Source organism: Eschrichtius robustus, chromosome 4 (genome assembly GCF_028021215.1).
Source record: "Eschrichtius robustus isolate mEscRob2 chromosome 4, mEscRob2.pri, whole genome shotgun sequence".
In the NCBI taxonomy this organism is placed as follows: domain Eukaryota; kingdom Metazoa; phylum Chordata; class Mammalia; order Artiodactyla; family Eschrichtiidae; genus Eschrichtius; species Eschrichtius robustus.
Window position 1 is genome coordinate 63,781,441 of NC_090827.1, and position 16,906 is coordinate 63,798,346.

Consider the following 16,906-nt stretch of genomic DNA (forward strand, 5'->3'; position numbering starts at 1 on the left):
TCAAGGCCCTTTCCATTTCTTACAAGTAAATTAGTTTAAGATTCACATTTAGGAAAAGATGGGTCAAGTGTTGACATTTTACCATTTCATACTGATTCTTCTAAAATTATGTGGAGAGTGTTTTAAAACAGTTTTTTTTTTTCTCATCATTTGCGATGCTAAAGCAGTTATTGGTAATCTCATTTCTTGTGTGAGAAAAAAATAAATCAAGGATCATGCATACTTGAAGCTCGATGGCCTTGCTTTTAGACAATGAGTTTCTGACAACTGACAGCCACATATTTTAATACTTCCCCAAAGACATCGTATCAACACCTTCATCACCAACATCCCAGCCTGGGCCACCAAGAAGTCTTTGACTGATTCTTATTAAGAACCTCCTTACTAATATCCATGCTTGCCCTGCTCAAAGCCATTTTCCACATCACAGCCAAAATGACCTTTTCAAATGTAAATCAAATGTCCCAGTTTAAAATCTTTTGGTGGCTTCTCCCTGCTCTTAGAATAAAATTCAAATTCTCTACCTAGCACAGTGCCTGGTGCATAGAAGGGTTCCAATAAAAAAGTTGGTAGATGAATTAAGCCATGCCTGCATGTCACGAGTTGACAGAGACAGTTATAGTACTGTCATTGGCTGATGAGCTATCACAGGTAACCAGACGATGACCGACTGAAAATTTTACTGAATATTAGAATTAAATTTGCTTAGAGTTCATGTGTCAACTTGACTAGGCCATAAGGTGCCCAGATATTGGGTCATACATTATTCTGGATGTTTAAGGGTGGTTCTGATAAGATTAACATTTAAATTGGTAGACTTGAATAAAGCAGATTGTTTTCCATAATGAGGGTAGGCCTCATCCAGTCAGTTCTTCAACTGAAGAGAACAAAAAGACCAGCTTCCCTCAAGCAAGAGAGGACTCTGCAGCAGGCAGACCGCTTTTGGACTTGATTTGTAGCAAAGGCTCTTCCTAGTTCTCTAGCAGACAGCCTTGGAACTTGAACTGGAACATCAGTTCTCCTGGGTCTCCAGGCTGCTGGGTCACCCTGCAGGTTTTGGACTTGCCAGCCCTCTATAACTGTGTGACCCAATTCTTCATAATAAATCTCTTATATATGTATACACACATCCTATTGGTTCTGTTTCTCTGGAGAATCCTGACTAATCACCAACTGGTCAAATATGCCTCATTTTATAGATGAGGACACCAAGACCAATGGAAACTAAGTCAGTTATCCAATGCCAAGGCTTTAATGGCAGAGCTGGACCAGAAACCAAATCTCTGTACTCTTGGACTGCTCCTTTTAAAAATTCCAGCACGGTTCCTCCTGTCCAATTTATATTTAGCTCATGGTAGGGTGGGCTTTAAAGTCACGGTCCTCTGTTTCCTTCTCACCAAATCACACAAACTGGAATACATTACCACAGCAGGAGATTAGTAACACTTGGGTAGAAAGTTATCGTCTATAGATTTCCTGAAATCTTTCTGAAGACATCTTTGGCATTCCCTCACAGTTCCCTTTACGTCTGGAACCCCAGTGTTTAATCTTATGCATGTCTTTCTGAGATAAGTAGACTCAAGAAAAAGCTAAATTCTAGGAACTTGAGATAATTTACATTATCACACAGTGAGTCAGAGCTCAGAAACAGTTTTATTACTTCTGAGCCAACAGACTTTTTCCTTAAAATAAAGTTTTAAACAGTTATCTAGTTTTGCTTCCCTAACAAGATGAAAGTTAGAGCAATCTTAATTTGTTCTAAGAATGCTAATGGTTGTTTACAAAATTGATGTTTACAAACAGGATGAGAAATAAATCTAATCACCAGCTAACGGTCAGGAACACCATCAGTCTGAATGCAAAGGGGGAAAAAAATGCATGTATAAACTTAAATCTTAGGACCTGAACAATATGCCAAAATAGCTCCTCTAAAATACTTAAATACTCCCAGACTGGCTCCGTAAGAATAACCCAAATAAAATCACTAATACCAATCACTCCATTAGGTAGGAAAGTGATATGTTTACAACAGCAAGAAGAAAGAGGAATAAAAGATGAGGAACTTCTTTAAACAAGCCTATCAACAGTAATGACTACAATAAAAGGCAATGTTACATCCAATAAGACTATCAGTCCCCTTGGTGCCAAGTTTAAATAGCAATTAAGTTATAAAAAGTTACAAGCTATAAAAAGGAAATGATAGTAGAGACCAAAGAAACTATGGTGAGTGAGAAGGAGAAAATGTGTGTATATCCTTTTGGTAACACTCAGTGTTTCTAGAGATTTTAAGTGATAGTTTTGAGCAGCATAAACCCAAGAGTACAGACAAACTGAAGAACTCACATTTGAAGCATGCTTCAGAAATCAGCCACGGACAAATAAATATAAACTCCCTAAACTAAATGATTAAATCCAGGAACTGAATAGAAGAAAATCATAATTTGAAGGCCAAAAGTAAACTGTTCATAGAATATAAGAAATTATTAAATGACCAAATGACAATTATACAGGCTAAAATCCAACCTTAATTATGAAGTTTCTAAGTGGCTTAGAACACTGTTAAAACTTCCTTCAGATCCTTCCTGAAGAAAAGGAAAAGGTATCTAATTCTCTATTATTGGGATAAACATGTAAAAATAGTGCAAAAGAGACTGCAGAACTGGGGAAACAAAACTACGTGTTCTCTGCAAAGTTGTGAGCTATTCCTTCATTCTGTTACTAATTTTAAAAGGTAAAAAAAAAAAAAAAAAAAAAAAAAGGTGACAGCGCATCATTCACATGCCTTTCTGATTCCCCAGTTTATAGGGCAAATATTAAAACCTGTATTCCAAGTCAGAGAGAAATCTGTGGATTATGTGGACTTACTGTTTGAGCCCACTGAACTCATAAAACAAGGATTTACCTATTTCTCCAAAAACAAACAAACAAAAAAAAGGTAAAATATGATGGGGGAAATCAGGGCAAAACACAGTAAAACAGTTTCTTTACTGAACGACTTCTCAGATCCCTTAGTACGCTAAAGTGTAAAGTGAATGACCAAGAGGGGGATATAATATAATGTACAGCACTTCCCAGACTTACGGGGATCACAGAAGCTTTTTTTTCATGGGGCATCTAATGAAACTAGTAAATGATGAAACACACTTTGGGAAACAGTGATCTACACAAATACTCTGTATCTGTACAAAATATTAGCATTGCTGTTATGATATGTAAGCAAATGATATAGTATTGTGAATTAAAGAATAAGGTTTGCCACATAAGTGTCACACGTTACCCAGTGATGGATTTAAAACACAGTTTCTCAAATGTTTCTTGTTGCTTTACAACCATTTGAAAATAAATCACTTGACACTATGTTTAAGTTTCCAATTATGATGAATGAAACAGAAGGGAAAGTGAGAAAGGAACTTGCTTAGTGAAAGGAAATAATCTCTATCCTACAATTATCTAAAGCAAACCAGGATGCAAACATTTTCTGTAGATTAAGGCTCTGATCACATTGCATCCAATAAATCTTTCTGCAAAGGTTGCACATGTTTGTTCCTGTTTATAGTACATGCTTGTTTAATCTTTCCACAAAGGCTTTCTTGTCTCCCACAATGTTTTCTTAAACATATATAAACTGTTTGACTCTTTCTATAAACTGACATGAGCAGAATTCTTTCCAATGGTCTTCTGAGAATTATGATGGAGTGATTTGTAGTAATGATCTACAGAAAACATAACACTATTTAAAATTTGGGACTTTGAATTCTTGGAAGACCCTTGCTTTTCTTTTCATCCAGTTCTCAAAACACTCATTTCAAATTCTCATTCCCTCCTCTCTCTTGTGATCTTTTTTGACGGCACACACAGCTTCAACGGCTATTATATGAGTCTTTATGTCCATGAGGCATTAAGTAGGTAATGACATTTCTAATATTAAAATCCTAGAAATGTATAATGTATACTTCTATTGTTATCAATAGAAGTATATTTAAATTCCAACAAGGAATGTTAGCAATTCGTATGAAATTTCTGCAATCTGTCTGGGTATTGAAATCTGCCAGTAAAGCCAATTCTCTCTCAGACGTATTAAGTTCATTAGAAAGAGGCCAGAATTCCCAATCTGATTTTGAAACTATTTGTGTGCTACTGTGGTCACTTGGATAATTTGCTTAACTCAATTTTCCCCTTCTTAAAATGATCCATCAGTATCTAAAAGGAAATACTGGTATCACAATTGTCATGCCCAGTAGTAACGTCTAGTGATTCCATAAAAGGCGTAGGCTCTGGAGTCAGAAAGCAGGAATTCAAATCCCAGCCCTGCCAACGACTGGTGATGCAACCTTCAGCAGTTTGCTTATGCACTCCATGCCTGCTTTCTCATCTATAAAACAGGAGACAGTCCCTACCTCATAGGACTGCTACAAGAAATAAATGAGGGAGTGCCTGTAATGTGCTTAGGACAATACTTGGTACATGGTCAGCACTCAATAAGTGTTAGTTGTTACTCCTTTGAGTCTAGAAGTGTATCTTTAGTTAAGAACACTGGAATGGGGGGTTAGGAGCAGTGGACCACAGGAACACCCTGTCTCTTTCACAGACGAGCCACGTGACCTTGAACAAGCCACTTCATCTCTCTAGTGTGTCAGTCGGGATCATGGCAGGAAATAGAAGGCAATCTCCAATGGGATTCTGAGGAAAGTTTAACACGTGGACTATTTACAGAGGTATGAATAACAAAAAAATGGCAAGTACTCAGGGAAGAGCAACATCAGGAAGCCATTTCTACCCCCTGGCTTGAAAAGGCCAAGGAAGTAAGAGTCACCAGAGCCTGGTGAGGGCCAGAGTCAGCGTGGAGGAGCCACCTGCCAGGGGCTGTACTCAGAGGACAACAGCGCACTGCCAGACTGCCTGGTGAAGCAGAGGCAGTGAGGTGGGGGAAGCAGACACACCCTGACCGCTCTGCCTGCCTGTGTTCCTGGGGCTCTGCAGGAAGCCAGAGGGCAAAGGGGCCTGAGGGCTGCAGTCCACAGCGGCCAGCTTCCAGAGGCACAAAGCAGGACAACAAGGCAGAGGATCACGGGGGAGGGCAAGAGGTAACAGAACATAGCGGCCTCAGCTGAAGCACACGTAAACACGTGCTGGAGGACTTAATCGCTAAGGGCCTTTCAACCTCCAAATCTTAAAATTCGCGTATTCTCTTATGCCTAATTTTACTACTCTGTGCTCTCTCTAGACTGTGAATGGTCTACAATCAAACAATTCTAATTTATAATTAGATATGTATATACATACTTGCTGAAATTAAATAGAAGCCTCTCAAAAACTAGAACAGGTCCTGTGCTGCTCAAAATAGTGAGTGGTTGACCAGCGAAGAGGCAGAAGACGGCTCCAGAGACAGCGGTGCCCAGGAAACTCTCCAACACGCCCTAATAGAAAGAAAATATAGGTGTTAAAAGAAACTTGTCTTTTTCTCTTTTCATGTGTGATGTCACTAGGGGAGTGAAGCCACGTGAATATGCTATTATGATGGCTATCGTAAACATATCAAATATAAAGATTCTTACCGATATGAATATTACCTTTTATTTTACCATACATGCGATTTAGTCATTCCTGCCTACTCCAAGGGCTGAACTGCTCCAAAGAACTATAATGACTGTAATGACTAGTGGTTGATTGCAGAAGGCAAAGGGTGACTCTGATCTACTTTTAAAAATATTAATTGAAGCTTCTGTACATAAAGTCACATTATAAAATCCCACCACGTGCGAAGAAGTGATTTAGTACTTTTGGTGGCATTTTTCTCTCTGTGGTTACTTTCAGTGTTTGTTTTAACCAGATTTCACCTTGCACATAGCAGGTACTTATAAGTAGCTACATTTTATGCATAAAAGCTATTTTCTACAGAGGAAAGCTTTTTAAGTGAAGAGGGAGCAAAGAGGAGACAAAAAAATGATTTGCCCTCTATCTTGCAATCTCTAAGACACCAATTCCAAACAAAATTTCTTAGTACATATTCAGTGTCCAATGTAAACTTATACAAGAGCTTCAAGAGCTACTTTAGAGGAAATAAATGCACAGGGACACGAAAAACTAAACCTTTGTGGCCACATATCCCTAAAGGTGTATCTCTGAGAAACAACCTATTTCCCTTTAGCATAACAAGAACAAAGAATTTATATGTGTGTGTATATATATATATGTATATATGTATATACACACATATACGTATATAAAATATCATATAATCATATAATATACACAAAATTATGATAAAGAAATTGGTTTTTTAAAATCAACTTACAGAACTAAACTAAGTGCTATCCCCACTCAAAAGCCATCCTAGGAGAACCTTATTATAATGATTACTTGAATTTTTGTTTTTTAGGCTAACAAGAACCCTTCATTCAGAGATCAAACATCAAGGGGAAGAAATACATTCTGTAGCACACGCACATCCCCACCCCACACCCCGTAAGAAAAGCATAAGCAATAGGATACATATTTTCCAAAAATTACTAACAAAGAAGTTAAATCTTTTCACCTTGAAGATATTGCATACACTAAAATGATGCATCACTAAAGACTGAACAAATTAAAGAAAAATGTCAAAATATTGAAATGTTTTTTACATGGCTTCAAAGCCAGCAGTATTTTCTTTAGAATGACGTTAGCAATAGTATATCCTCCTCTTTTAAGGGCAGGATTCAATTGGGAAAACAGGGAAAAATCCTTTAGCACAGCATTATGTAATAATGGGGTTGGGATGGGATGGCACAAAAAAGCAAGAATTGACGAGTAATAAGACTGGCTCCTCACACAGTGAGCAGACACTTTCTGAACAACTCAGTACAACTACTTCCATCCTGAATGCCTAGGTCTGAAGTCTGGCAGGTGAATCTCATAAGAGGACCCCATTTATATACATGTGAACTCCAATGCATGTTTGAATGGTGCCATCCTGTTATTTTATAGCCATTCCACACATAATCACTGTATCCAGCTCATTCTTCCTCAGGGGGGCAGCAAGCAGAATAGCAAGGCTAACAGAAACAGGCTGCCTTTATGTAGAGAAGAGAGAAAGAGGTTCCCCTGTGCCCAAAAAATAGTATTAGTCTTGATCTCTTATCCGTGAAGATACTGAGTTTCAGGGGGGTTAAATGATATGAACAAATCCACACTCGCTGTGGCACAAGTCTTTGGAGTATGGTTACCTGCCCAACTACTACCACACCCTTGGCAAAGAGAAAAGGTATACCTTCGGCTGGAATTTTCTTAGACTTGCAGTTTTTTACCTCCTGTGCATTGACATTGGGCTTTTTATGTCTTTATCATTCATCTTTCTTTTTCATGACTTATTTTAGTGTGTGTGACATGAAAGGGTAGGGAATGGAAGGCTCCGTACGGCAGGACAAGACACACTCTAGGGACACGTGATAGGCAAAGTTTCACTGCATCATTCTCTATCAAGCATGGAGGAGTGACTATTTCTCATCACTACTGCAGGATCAAATTACACAAATTAGCACAGCCTGAGTGTAAAAGAGAACAGGAATGAAGAAAGGAGGAACGCAAGGTTAAGAATTCTCTACTTGGTCTGACATGAGGGGCCAGAGCAGGGTCTCTGGTCTCATCCATGTTTCTCTCCCTCCCACCATGCTATACACTATCCCACCACATGCGCTGCAAGCACCCAGGAGACACTAAAGGAATCCAAGAACACGCCCAAATCACACCCTACATCCTGCTTATCAAAGGCTAACAGCCATCACTGCTCATTCAGTAAAGATAACAACTCATCTCTTCCAGAAAACGGCTTGATTTGTGGAAGTCATGTGACTGTTAAAAAAGTAGAGTACTTTTATTTTAGTACTTGCTCCTTTGGTAAGTGCTACAGTTTCCATTCTGTTACTGACAATTTTAAAACAGAGACAGGTGATTTATTATACACATTGCACTGGAAACTTGCTTAAACTCAGAGATGTTTCCAGTGTTTCTGAGAAAAGAACTATTTTCACCACATTTTGACATGTTGCTCTTGACAGTACAGAAATTTTAAAAAATAATCTCATGAAATGAATAACTTTAACTGTAACTAGAATTTAAAGCAATTTATAAAGTGAACTATCCAAAACCCCTCTTCTGATTTATTATAGTCAGTGTTCACTAAAATAAAAAAGGAAATAATGTGTGGATGTGTGTATTTTTAATAGCTACAGCTCATAAAGACACTTCTACACCTGATTTGCCACAGAGGAACAAACTCCCTAGCAATTCATGAGAATGTAGATGGCTGAGCTCTGAGCGGTGGTAGAATCAGGTAACACAAAGCACTCCAGCTCCATTTTGATTTGGCTTTTATTTTATTCCATTTCCAATTAGGTGATGTCCACTGGCCCTCAGGAAACCCAGAGTCTAGACTCTGTTCTGTCACCAAAGAGCTGATGATCTTGGGAACGTCACTTAACCTCTGTCCATTTTGGCTTCTTCATGTAGGAGAAAAACATCAAGGCAGTACAGTATAACAATGGACTGTGGAGTCAGACCACCTCAAGTTGACATCTAGACTGTATCGTTTACTCCATCGATGACTTAAGCAAGTTACTTAACCTCTCCATGCCTCATACCATCTGTGTGAATATTAGATTAGATAATGCGTGTCGAGTGCTTAGCACAGTCATTGATAGATATGTTTTTGATGAACAGTAATATATACATAATATATCTATTCAGATATGAGATGAGGAGGCTGAACTAGGTCTCTTCCAAGGTCTCTTCCAGGTGGTTCCGCACAAAGAGCAGGTCTTGGGAGTCAGGGATATCTGAGTTTAAATCTCAGCTCCACCAGTTATCAACCTCTCTAAATCCTAACTCTCTCCTCTATAAAATCAATGGCTATTTCATAGGATAATTATTTGGACTGAATATGACCATACTATAGAAAGACCTAAGAATAAAGTAGAGATGCAATAAGATGCTGGTTCCCTTTTCTTCCTGCTTCTCATCTCCTTCTCCCCAGTCTGCCTCTATTACTTCTCTGTCCTTCAAAGGAGGAAGGAGATGGAGAGTGACAGTCAAAAGGAGTGATATGAAAAGATGAAGATCAGTCCTCAGAGGAAAAGGGGGAGAAAAGCCTCTTTATAGATTCACAGTGTTTCGCAGAGCAAACTCCAACTCAACAGAAGCCTTAGAGAGGGTGACGGCTACAGCCATTGGTTCTGTTGCTTCTTTTCATTCCTCGTGTTACTAAACACACAGAATCAACTACAATGAAACAAAACAGTTGGTTTTACTTTACAGCAGTGAAGTCAAAATCCACATCTAAAACAATTTGTGAACATTTTTCTGCTCACGCGAGGGTATGGCGTTAAACCAAAGATGGTCCTTGTCTTACAAAAGAGCCAAGAAAATCAACCCAAGTTTCATAATAGAAAAATCAAGCATAAAAGAAATCTGACCATAGGAGCAAGATTCTTTAGAAAAAAATAAAAATCCAACCATGATTGGTAACATCAGCATTTTGTCTTTGAGCTACTTGTGACAAGGTCTGCCAGGGCCATCATGCCTGTCATGGCTAACACAAAGCAAGCACATTCAAAATGATAAAACATTAAAAATTTATGCTGTCTACTTTGACTTTATTGCAATTTAGTATCTTTAGTATCTTCATATAACACTAAGGAATGACCTTTGTTGTTTTATGTCCTTCTTATTAAGAAATGTATTACTTGGATTAATAATTAATCCAAATGCAAAACTGCCTTAAAAAACAAAAGATTTTCTATTTCTTTGACAATTTTCAACCAAGTAAAACTTGAGAAAAAAAATATTTTGGTGGCAATAAATGCTAAAATATTCACCAACACTATTGCTATATTTCAAGCCTTTTTTAAAAAACTGTCTTCTAACCATAAAAAGAAACTTCGGCACATGTTGGTTGTAATCTATTCAAACTGTGTAGAATGTTGATTAATTAAACTTCTCTAGATGAGTCTTTGAATATGAAATTTAGCCAAGAAAAATGATGCAGCCTAATGCTATTTAAACATGGCCATTGGAAATAAGCAGACAAATCTGAATTACCTTTAAGAGTTTTGATGTCAGATCCCCGACATAAAGCCACATGATCAAAAATAAGTGGAGAGATGATGCAATTATCGAAATTAAATTTGAGTCACAGGAGAATTATCTGGGAAGGTTTTTTTTTTTTTTTTTGCTTTGTGTTTTGGGGTTTTCAAAAACAAACAAACAAACAAAACATTCTTTATCTCCACTTTGAACAATTAAATCAGGATCTCCGAAGATCAAGCCTGGGGAATCCATAGTTTTTCAAAGCTCCCCAGGTGATTCTCATATGGTCCAAATCTAAAGTGCAGCCATTCAAGCAACCTCCCTCCCTTCCTCTATCAAAATAAGAACCACCTGCTAGCATGGTTGATGATCGGTGGTTACACAGACCATTCATTTACACTAGGGAAGAAGATCGGATATACAACCCTCATTTTTTACTTTACCTGTGTAGCTAGAGACTATAAATCAATGATTTCTGTCCTGACAGATCACAGCTGCCAAGTCCTTAGTGTGCCATCTACTCTGCCTGAAAGTGCTTTGTTGTCATAAACAGGATTCCTGTTTACACTGCCCAGCAGGAACAGAAAAAAGAGGGAAGACTTGAAAGACGAATTCTCTCTCTGCCTGAAGAAAAGTATGAGCCAAAATCTTTACCAAAGAGCTTCAATTCCAAGTCCAATAAAATGGATCAGCAAGTTAAGGGAGGCTTTACGATACTGTTTTGTTTGAAGAGCTGTGAATATGTATCTAGATCATCTGAAGTGTCCAAACATCAAATACCAGTATAACCTTACACAAAAATCAATTCCAGATGGATAAAAAATGTAAATGAAAACATAAAAGAACTAAGATATGTGGGCAAATATTTTTCTAATCTTGGGGTGGGGAAACCTCTCTAAATACATCACGAATATAAGAAACTATAAAAGACTGAAGATTTTGACTACAGAAGAATTGAAATCTTGACAGCAAAGGAAATCATAAGTAAGGTTAGAAGATACGGCAGACCTGAGGGAAAATATATCTGCGATATTTCTGACAAGCAAAGGAAAAATATCCTTATTATACAAAGAGTTCTTATAAGTCAATGAGGAAAAAAAAAAAGAAAAAAGAATGCCCAAAAGGAAAATATTCCAAGAGTACAAATATAAAGATGCATAGGTAAGCAATAAAGCGTGTAAGGATATTAACTCTCACTAAAAATCAAAGAAATTTAAATTGAATACGAATGAGCCATCATTTTTTCAAGCCACAGAATGACAAAAATGAGAATATGAGACAAATTCTGTTCTTGCAAGAGTGTGAGCAAGCCAGCACTCTTGTCCATTACTGGGAGAAGTATAAGTTGGTATAACCTCTGTGGAGTGTAATCTGAAATAAATAACAAAAATAAAATAGGTATATCCTGCAATCACATGCTGCTAGGAATTTACTCTAAGGAGGTAATTAAGAAGAATGAAAATGTGGTTAAGCACCAAGTTTGTTAACAAATGAAAAAACTGAAAAAAACTGGAAGTCTACTAATAGAGAATTTATTAAGTAGATTATAGCACAGACATCGTGTATAAATAGATGCAGCAGTTAAAAATGATGTTCAAGATCGTATTGAAGTGGAAGGACTTCCATGAAATGCTAGTCATGTATATGATCACATATGATCTCATTTACATAAAATCCTATACACTGATCTGTTTACACATGCATTGCAAGACATAAGGAAAGATATTCATGAAAAGGTTAATAATGGTTATTTCTGGGTGATGGATTTAAGAGCAAAATTATCTTCTATGCAGTGTTTTTGAATTTTCCACAATGCATAATTATATCTTATTAAAAATAAAGCTACTTCAAAATAATTTCAAGCTATACACAAAATAATTTTAGAATTTAGCATTATTTGGGATCTCCACTGCTGCCCAAATGACTATCATTTTCTGATCACCAAGAAAATAGAGTTGACAAAGGTCTTTCAAATTAAAAAAACAACCAAAAAGGTTTCTGACAAATGAAATTTGGTTAAAAAAAAAAGATTACTTAACTTCAATCAAACAGGTTTAATTCAAAACTTGTAAATAAAATGAAGTAAATTATCTAAAGTTAAAGTTCCTTCCAGGGAAAAGGATGACCAATATCCCTTGGAGGCAAGTAAGCAGTGCAGCACCCTTTACTTTGTCACTGAATAGACATTTATTTTTTCTTACCAAAGCAACCTAATTGGATCATTCCGACAGACTATCCCCACCTAACTTTTTGAAACTAGAACATGTTTCTGGTACAGATTAACATGTCACCTTCTATTTCCACTTCAAGGAAGAAATGCTCAAAGTGCAATATTCGGATAAGGTGAAATTATTGTACAGTCCCTCATGTAGTAAAGCAATTATCAGCTGCTTTAATCCTACTGTTACAAAGAAGTGTTTATCTTATCAAGGAGTATCATATATAAATAAGAAATGATACATTTCCATCTTTAGTAGATTGATCAAATATTCTCAGCACAGCAGTATGTTAAAATAAAGTCTCAAATTTGGAGATGCCAAATTTATATTTATAAATGTTCCCTATTATGAAACAAGTTCCCTTAAAATGTGCTCTGTTAGGCTCCATAAATATCACAAAACTCACACAATTCTAAAAATCTTACTGTATTCTTTTACTAAAAGGTTTGTGAAAATAGGATTATATTTACTCCTGAAAAAAATTAAATGACTTTCTTCACTTAGTCTTCCCTCTAGACTGTTCTCAGTCATTCACAATCAACAATGTCAATTTAAGTTAAAGCACTTTTCTGCATTCCATAAAGCTCAGAAGAACAACTTTTAAACAACACAAAGACTTGCCATAAAGCATCAAAAAACTGTTCCTTATATCAGTATCTTACCCATAGACTAAGCTATCCATAAATACTTGTTAAATCAACATTTAACAATTCAAAGGATCTAAATGAATAGGACAACCAAGAGTAGAAATATAATGCAATGAGTTCGCATGCATGGTCACAGAGAGTTTAGTTGTGAAAAAGACATGTTTTTAGGATAGTGAAGATAAAAGCCCTTGTTTACTTGACAGTATGGCAAGGGGAACAGAGGATTATTACAGTGGGACTTAACTGAAAAGGACAGTAAGAGAATTGCACAGTTCTCAGACCTCAGAAAGCCTATGCTCTAGTCCTTTGTCTTTAACTCTAAGAACAGGAAACAGTTTCAAGCCAGGGCTAGATCTCAGACAAATATAAGGTCAACTCTTGGCAAAGCAGTTCAGTTACTCCCAGAAGCCCAGGCTAAACTGTAATTGCCCACACTTAGCAAGGGATCCATGCATACCCACGCTGGAAGACTCGGTCCTCTCAGAGAAGCATGATGGCCCAAATGTATGTGGAAAGTTGAAGAATACATACAGTTATCTATGTTACCATTATAATTTGATTATATCTGGAGCCACTGTGGCCTCAACTGTTTTATTTTGAACACAGTTCCATGGGAAATGATCCATGTGGCTCCCAAAATCTGCTTCTAAAGAGGTGTGTGTACATGTATATACACAAACACACACATATAATGTGTGATACATATATCATTAATTACATATATATGTATGATTGTTAAATATATATAACTTTTATTACAATATATAATTAAATATATAATATACAAATATAACTCAGAATATATGTGTGCATACTAATTACATATATATGCATATATATAATATATATACTTCTGCTCTGAAATCAATGCTTAAATGTAAATCCCTATCTCTGAGCAGGCAAGACCTCCTGAACAGAAGTTGGCAGAAGAGTTTGCTTAAACAACACCAGTGCAGTGACTCATTTGTGTTTTCACAACATGCTTCTACCCAGCACCCATGTCTATTTGTGGCCTCAAAATAAAGGCTATGTGAACCATCTCTGAGCTGCCTGCCTTTAAAAGCAAGGACACAGTTCTCAGTTGACTCATTTGAGCTGCCCGTGCTTTTCAGAATAACCCACTGCCACATTTATGAAGGCATGTGGTATAATTTAAGATTATTTCAGGCTGTGCCAATGCTTTTCTGCTTAGCCTTGACCTAGTCTTCAGAAAGTCAAATTCACCCCCCTCATTAAGCCCACTACAAACCACTACTGGTATCTCCGGGGGGTATAAAAAAGATTGCTTTATCAACACTCTAGATTGTAAATACCATCAGAATCAACACTCTAGATTGTAAATACCATCAGAATAGGGATTCTTACCTATTTTGGTCATGTTATCTGTATCCCCAGCACTTAAAATAGTGTCTGGCACATGGTAGACACTCAATAAATATTTGCAAAGGAATGAACCAACCTCTGCCTTAGACCTGTGAAATAATAACCTGGGTCTCAGCACCAAATCCACAAAATATTTTGTTGTCCTGGTGTCCAAGTCAAAAAGACATCTACCCCCAGAGCATCAAAACCTCTGTACGTGTTATACAGATGGCCAACAGTCCCATGAAAAGATGTTCAACAACACTAATTACTAGAGAAATGCAAATCAAAACTACAATGGGGTACCACCTCACACCGGTCAGAATGGCCATCATTAAAAAGTCTACAAAGAAAAAATGCTGGAGAGGACGTGGAGAACAGGGAATGCTCCTACACTGTTAGTAGGAATGTAAATTGGTGCAGCCGCTATGGAAAACCGTTTGCAAGTTCCTCAGAAAACTAAAAATAGAGTTGACATATGATCCAGCAATCCCACTCCTGGGCATATATTCAGAGAAAACTATAATTCAAAAAGATACCTGCACCCCAACGTTCACAGCAGCACTATTTACAATAGCCAAGACACGAAAGCAACCTAAATGTCCACTGACAGATGAATGGATAAAGAAGATGTGGTATATATACACAATAGAATACTACTCAGCCATAAAAAAGAATGAAACAACACCATTTTCAGCAACATGGATGGACCTAGAGATTATCATACAAAGTGAAGTAAGTCAGAAAGAGAAAAACAAATACCATATAATATCACTTATATGTGGAATCTAAAATTTGACACGAATGAACTTGTTTACAAAACAGAAACAGACTTGTGGTTACTGAAGGGGGGTAGGGTGGGAAAGGAATAAATTAGGAGTTTGGAACTAGCAGATACAAACCACTATATATAAAATAAACAACAAGGACCTACTGTATAACACAGGGAACTATATTCAATATCCTATAATAAACCATAATGGAAAAGAATATGAAAAATTTATATACATATATAAAACTGAATCACTGAATCACTTTGCTGTACACCAGAAACTAAAACAACACTGTAAATCAACTATACTTCCATAAAAAAACAAGACCAAAAAAAAAAAAAAAAAAAAAAAACCTCTGTATGTTAAAGTACACACCCTTTCAGTTTTGAGATACCCTTCAACATATTAAATTCACTTTATTCCCTGGTCTTCAAAATAGATAAAACCAACAGATATACCAATCTAAGTCATCTATCATTGCCAGAAAACCTAATTTGATGACTATAGGTAAAATTTTTCCACATTTAAATACTAGGATATGTAAAATTACTATGTAACTATTGAGTTAGGTGTGTGTGCACACACTAGTCAGTTTATATTTATATATATTATTTTAGATCTATAAACTCAGTACTTGGATCTATGAACCCATTTACTAATAGCATTATTCCACCCAAAAGAAATTGATAAGAGTACTCAGTTCAACAAATATCTATTAACGATCATTAATGTTTTATCCCTGTTTTTCAGTGTTTCTGCCACCCACTGAATACCAAATTGTAGCATTTCATCAATGTATTTCTTAAAGAAAAAAGTCTTCAGAAATGAGAGGAAAATATGCCCATCACTATTTTCATTCAGAGAAACTTTTAAAATAATGAATTCACAGCTTCAGTGAAACTATCAATGGAAGTTACAAAATCTATTAATAAAATGACCAAACTATGTCTGGCAAATTGTCCTCATAGGTTTGAATTAGATACTTTGAATTAAGTCAACTCCCAGGAGTAACATCCAGCCAATGGTCATTTTAATGGACATCTTGACACACAGAAAGCATTTATATTTCTCCTAAAATCTTCAGAACCCAGAAAACAGCTTACTACACCAGCAACGCCTTTCCCATAACACTTATCACAGAGGAAAAACCCACAGTAACTATACATGTTACACAACAGAATCCTTTACTTTACAGAACTCACTCATATGTAAATTAATTCACCAGGAGGGATCACCAATACACTTTAATAGATTTCTTCCTGTCTCAGATGCAGTGTTTTAAAGCTAAGTCTTATGAAATTGAAAAGGAGTTCAATTCAGTTTTAAAAGGTGATAAACTAACACATAAGAAGTGTCATACTGCCTCTATCTCAATGAGAACATCTTTGAAAAGAAATGTGTTGAAAAATTATCTTCACAAGAAGTCTCTCTATATTCTGAAAGACAGAAGGAGGTTTTGTTCTTGCCGCCCTCTCAAAATCACATCTTTCTTTGATTTTCTTAACGTGAGGCTGCCTGTATTATCTTCTTCATGCTGGCCTCAGGGTGCTTCCCCAGTGCTTTCTTTTCCACTTGTTCTCTTGAATGATGTGCTTTAGTTATCATTATGCTCTCATTTAGATGAAGAATAGCTGCCCTATTTGAATACAGATCAGATTTTATAAAAAATACCATTACTGACAACACTGTTACAATTTAATTTATTCATTCTTGTCTTATGAATGAGGAAAAAAAGGGGGAAACACCCTCTTCATATACTTCATCTCTGTGTCCTACCACGCTTGGTTTCGATTCCCCATGCCTGGGGAATGTGCTTTCTGGCCAGAACAATGTAATTTTTTAA

General features: G+C 36.5%; 1 protein-coding gene across 3 annotated transcripts in view; it reads right to left on the minus strand.

Annotated features, from left to right (window-relative positions):
- The window catches only part of SLC4A4 (solute carrier family 4 member 4), a 346,852-nt gene that overhangs the window by 79,275 nt on the left and 250,671 nt on the right, over window positions 1-16,906 (minus strand). For all 3 annotated transcript variants that reach the window (XM_068542846.1, XM_068542845.1, XM_068542847.1), the window contains one exon: window positions 5,284-5,417. In XM_068542846.1, the coding sequence (XP_068398947.1) occupies window positions 5,284-5,417 (134 nt within the window). The remainder of the gene's footprint in view (window positions 1-5,283; window positions 5,418-16,906) is intronic.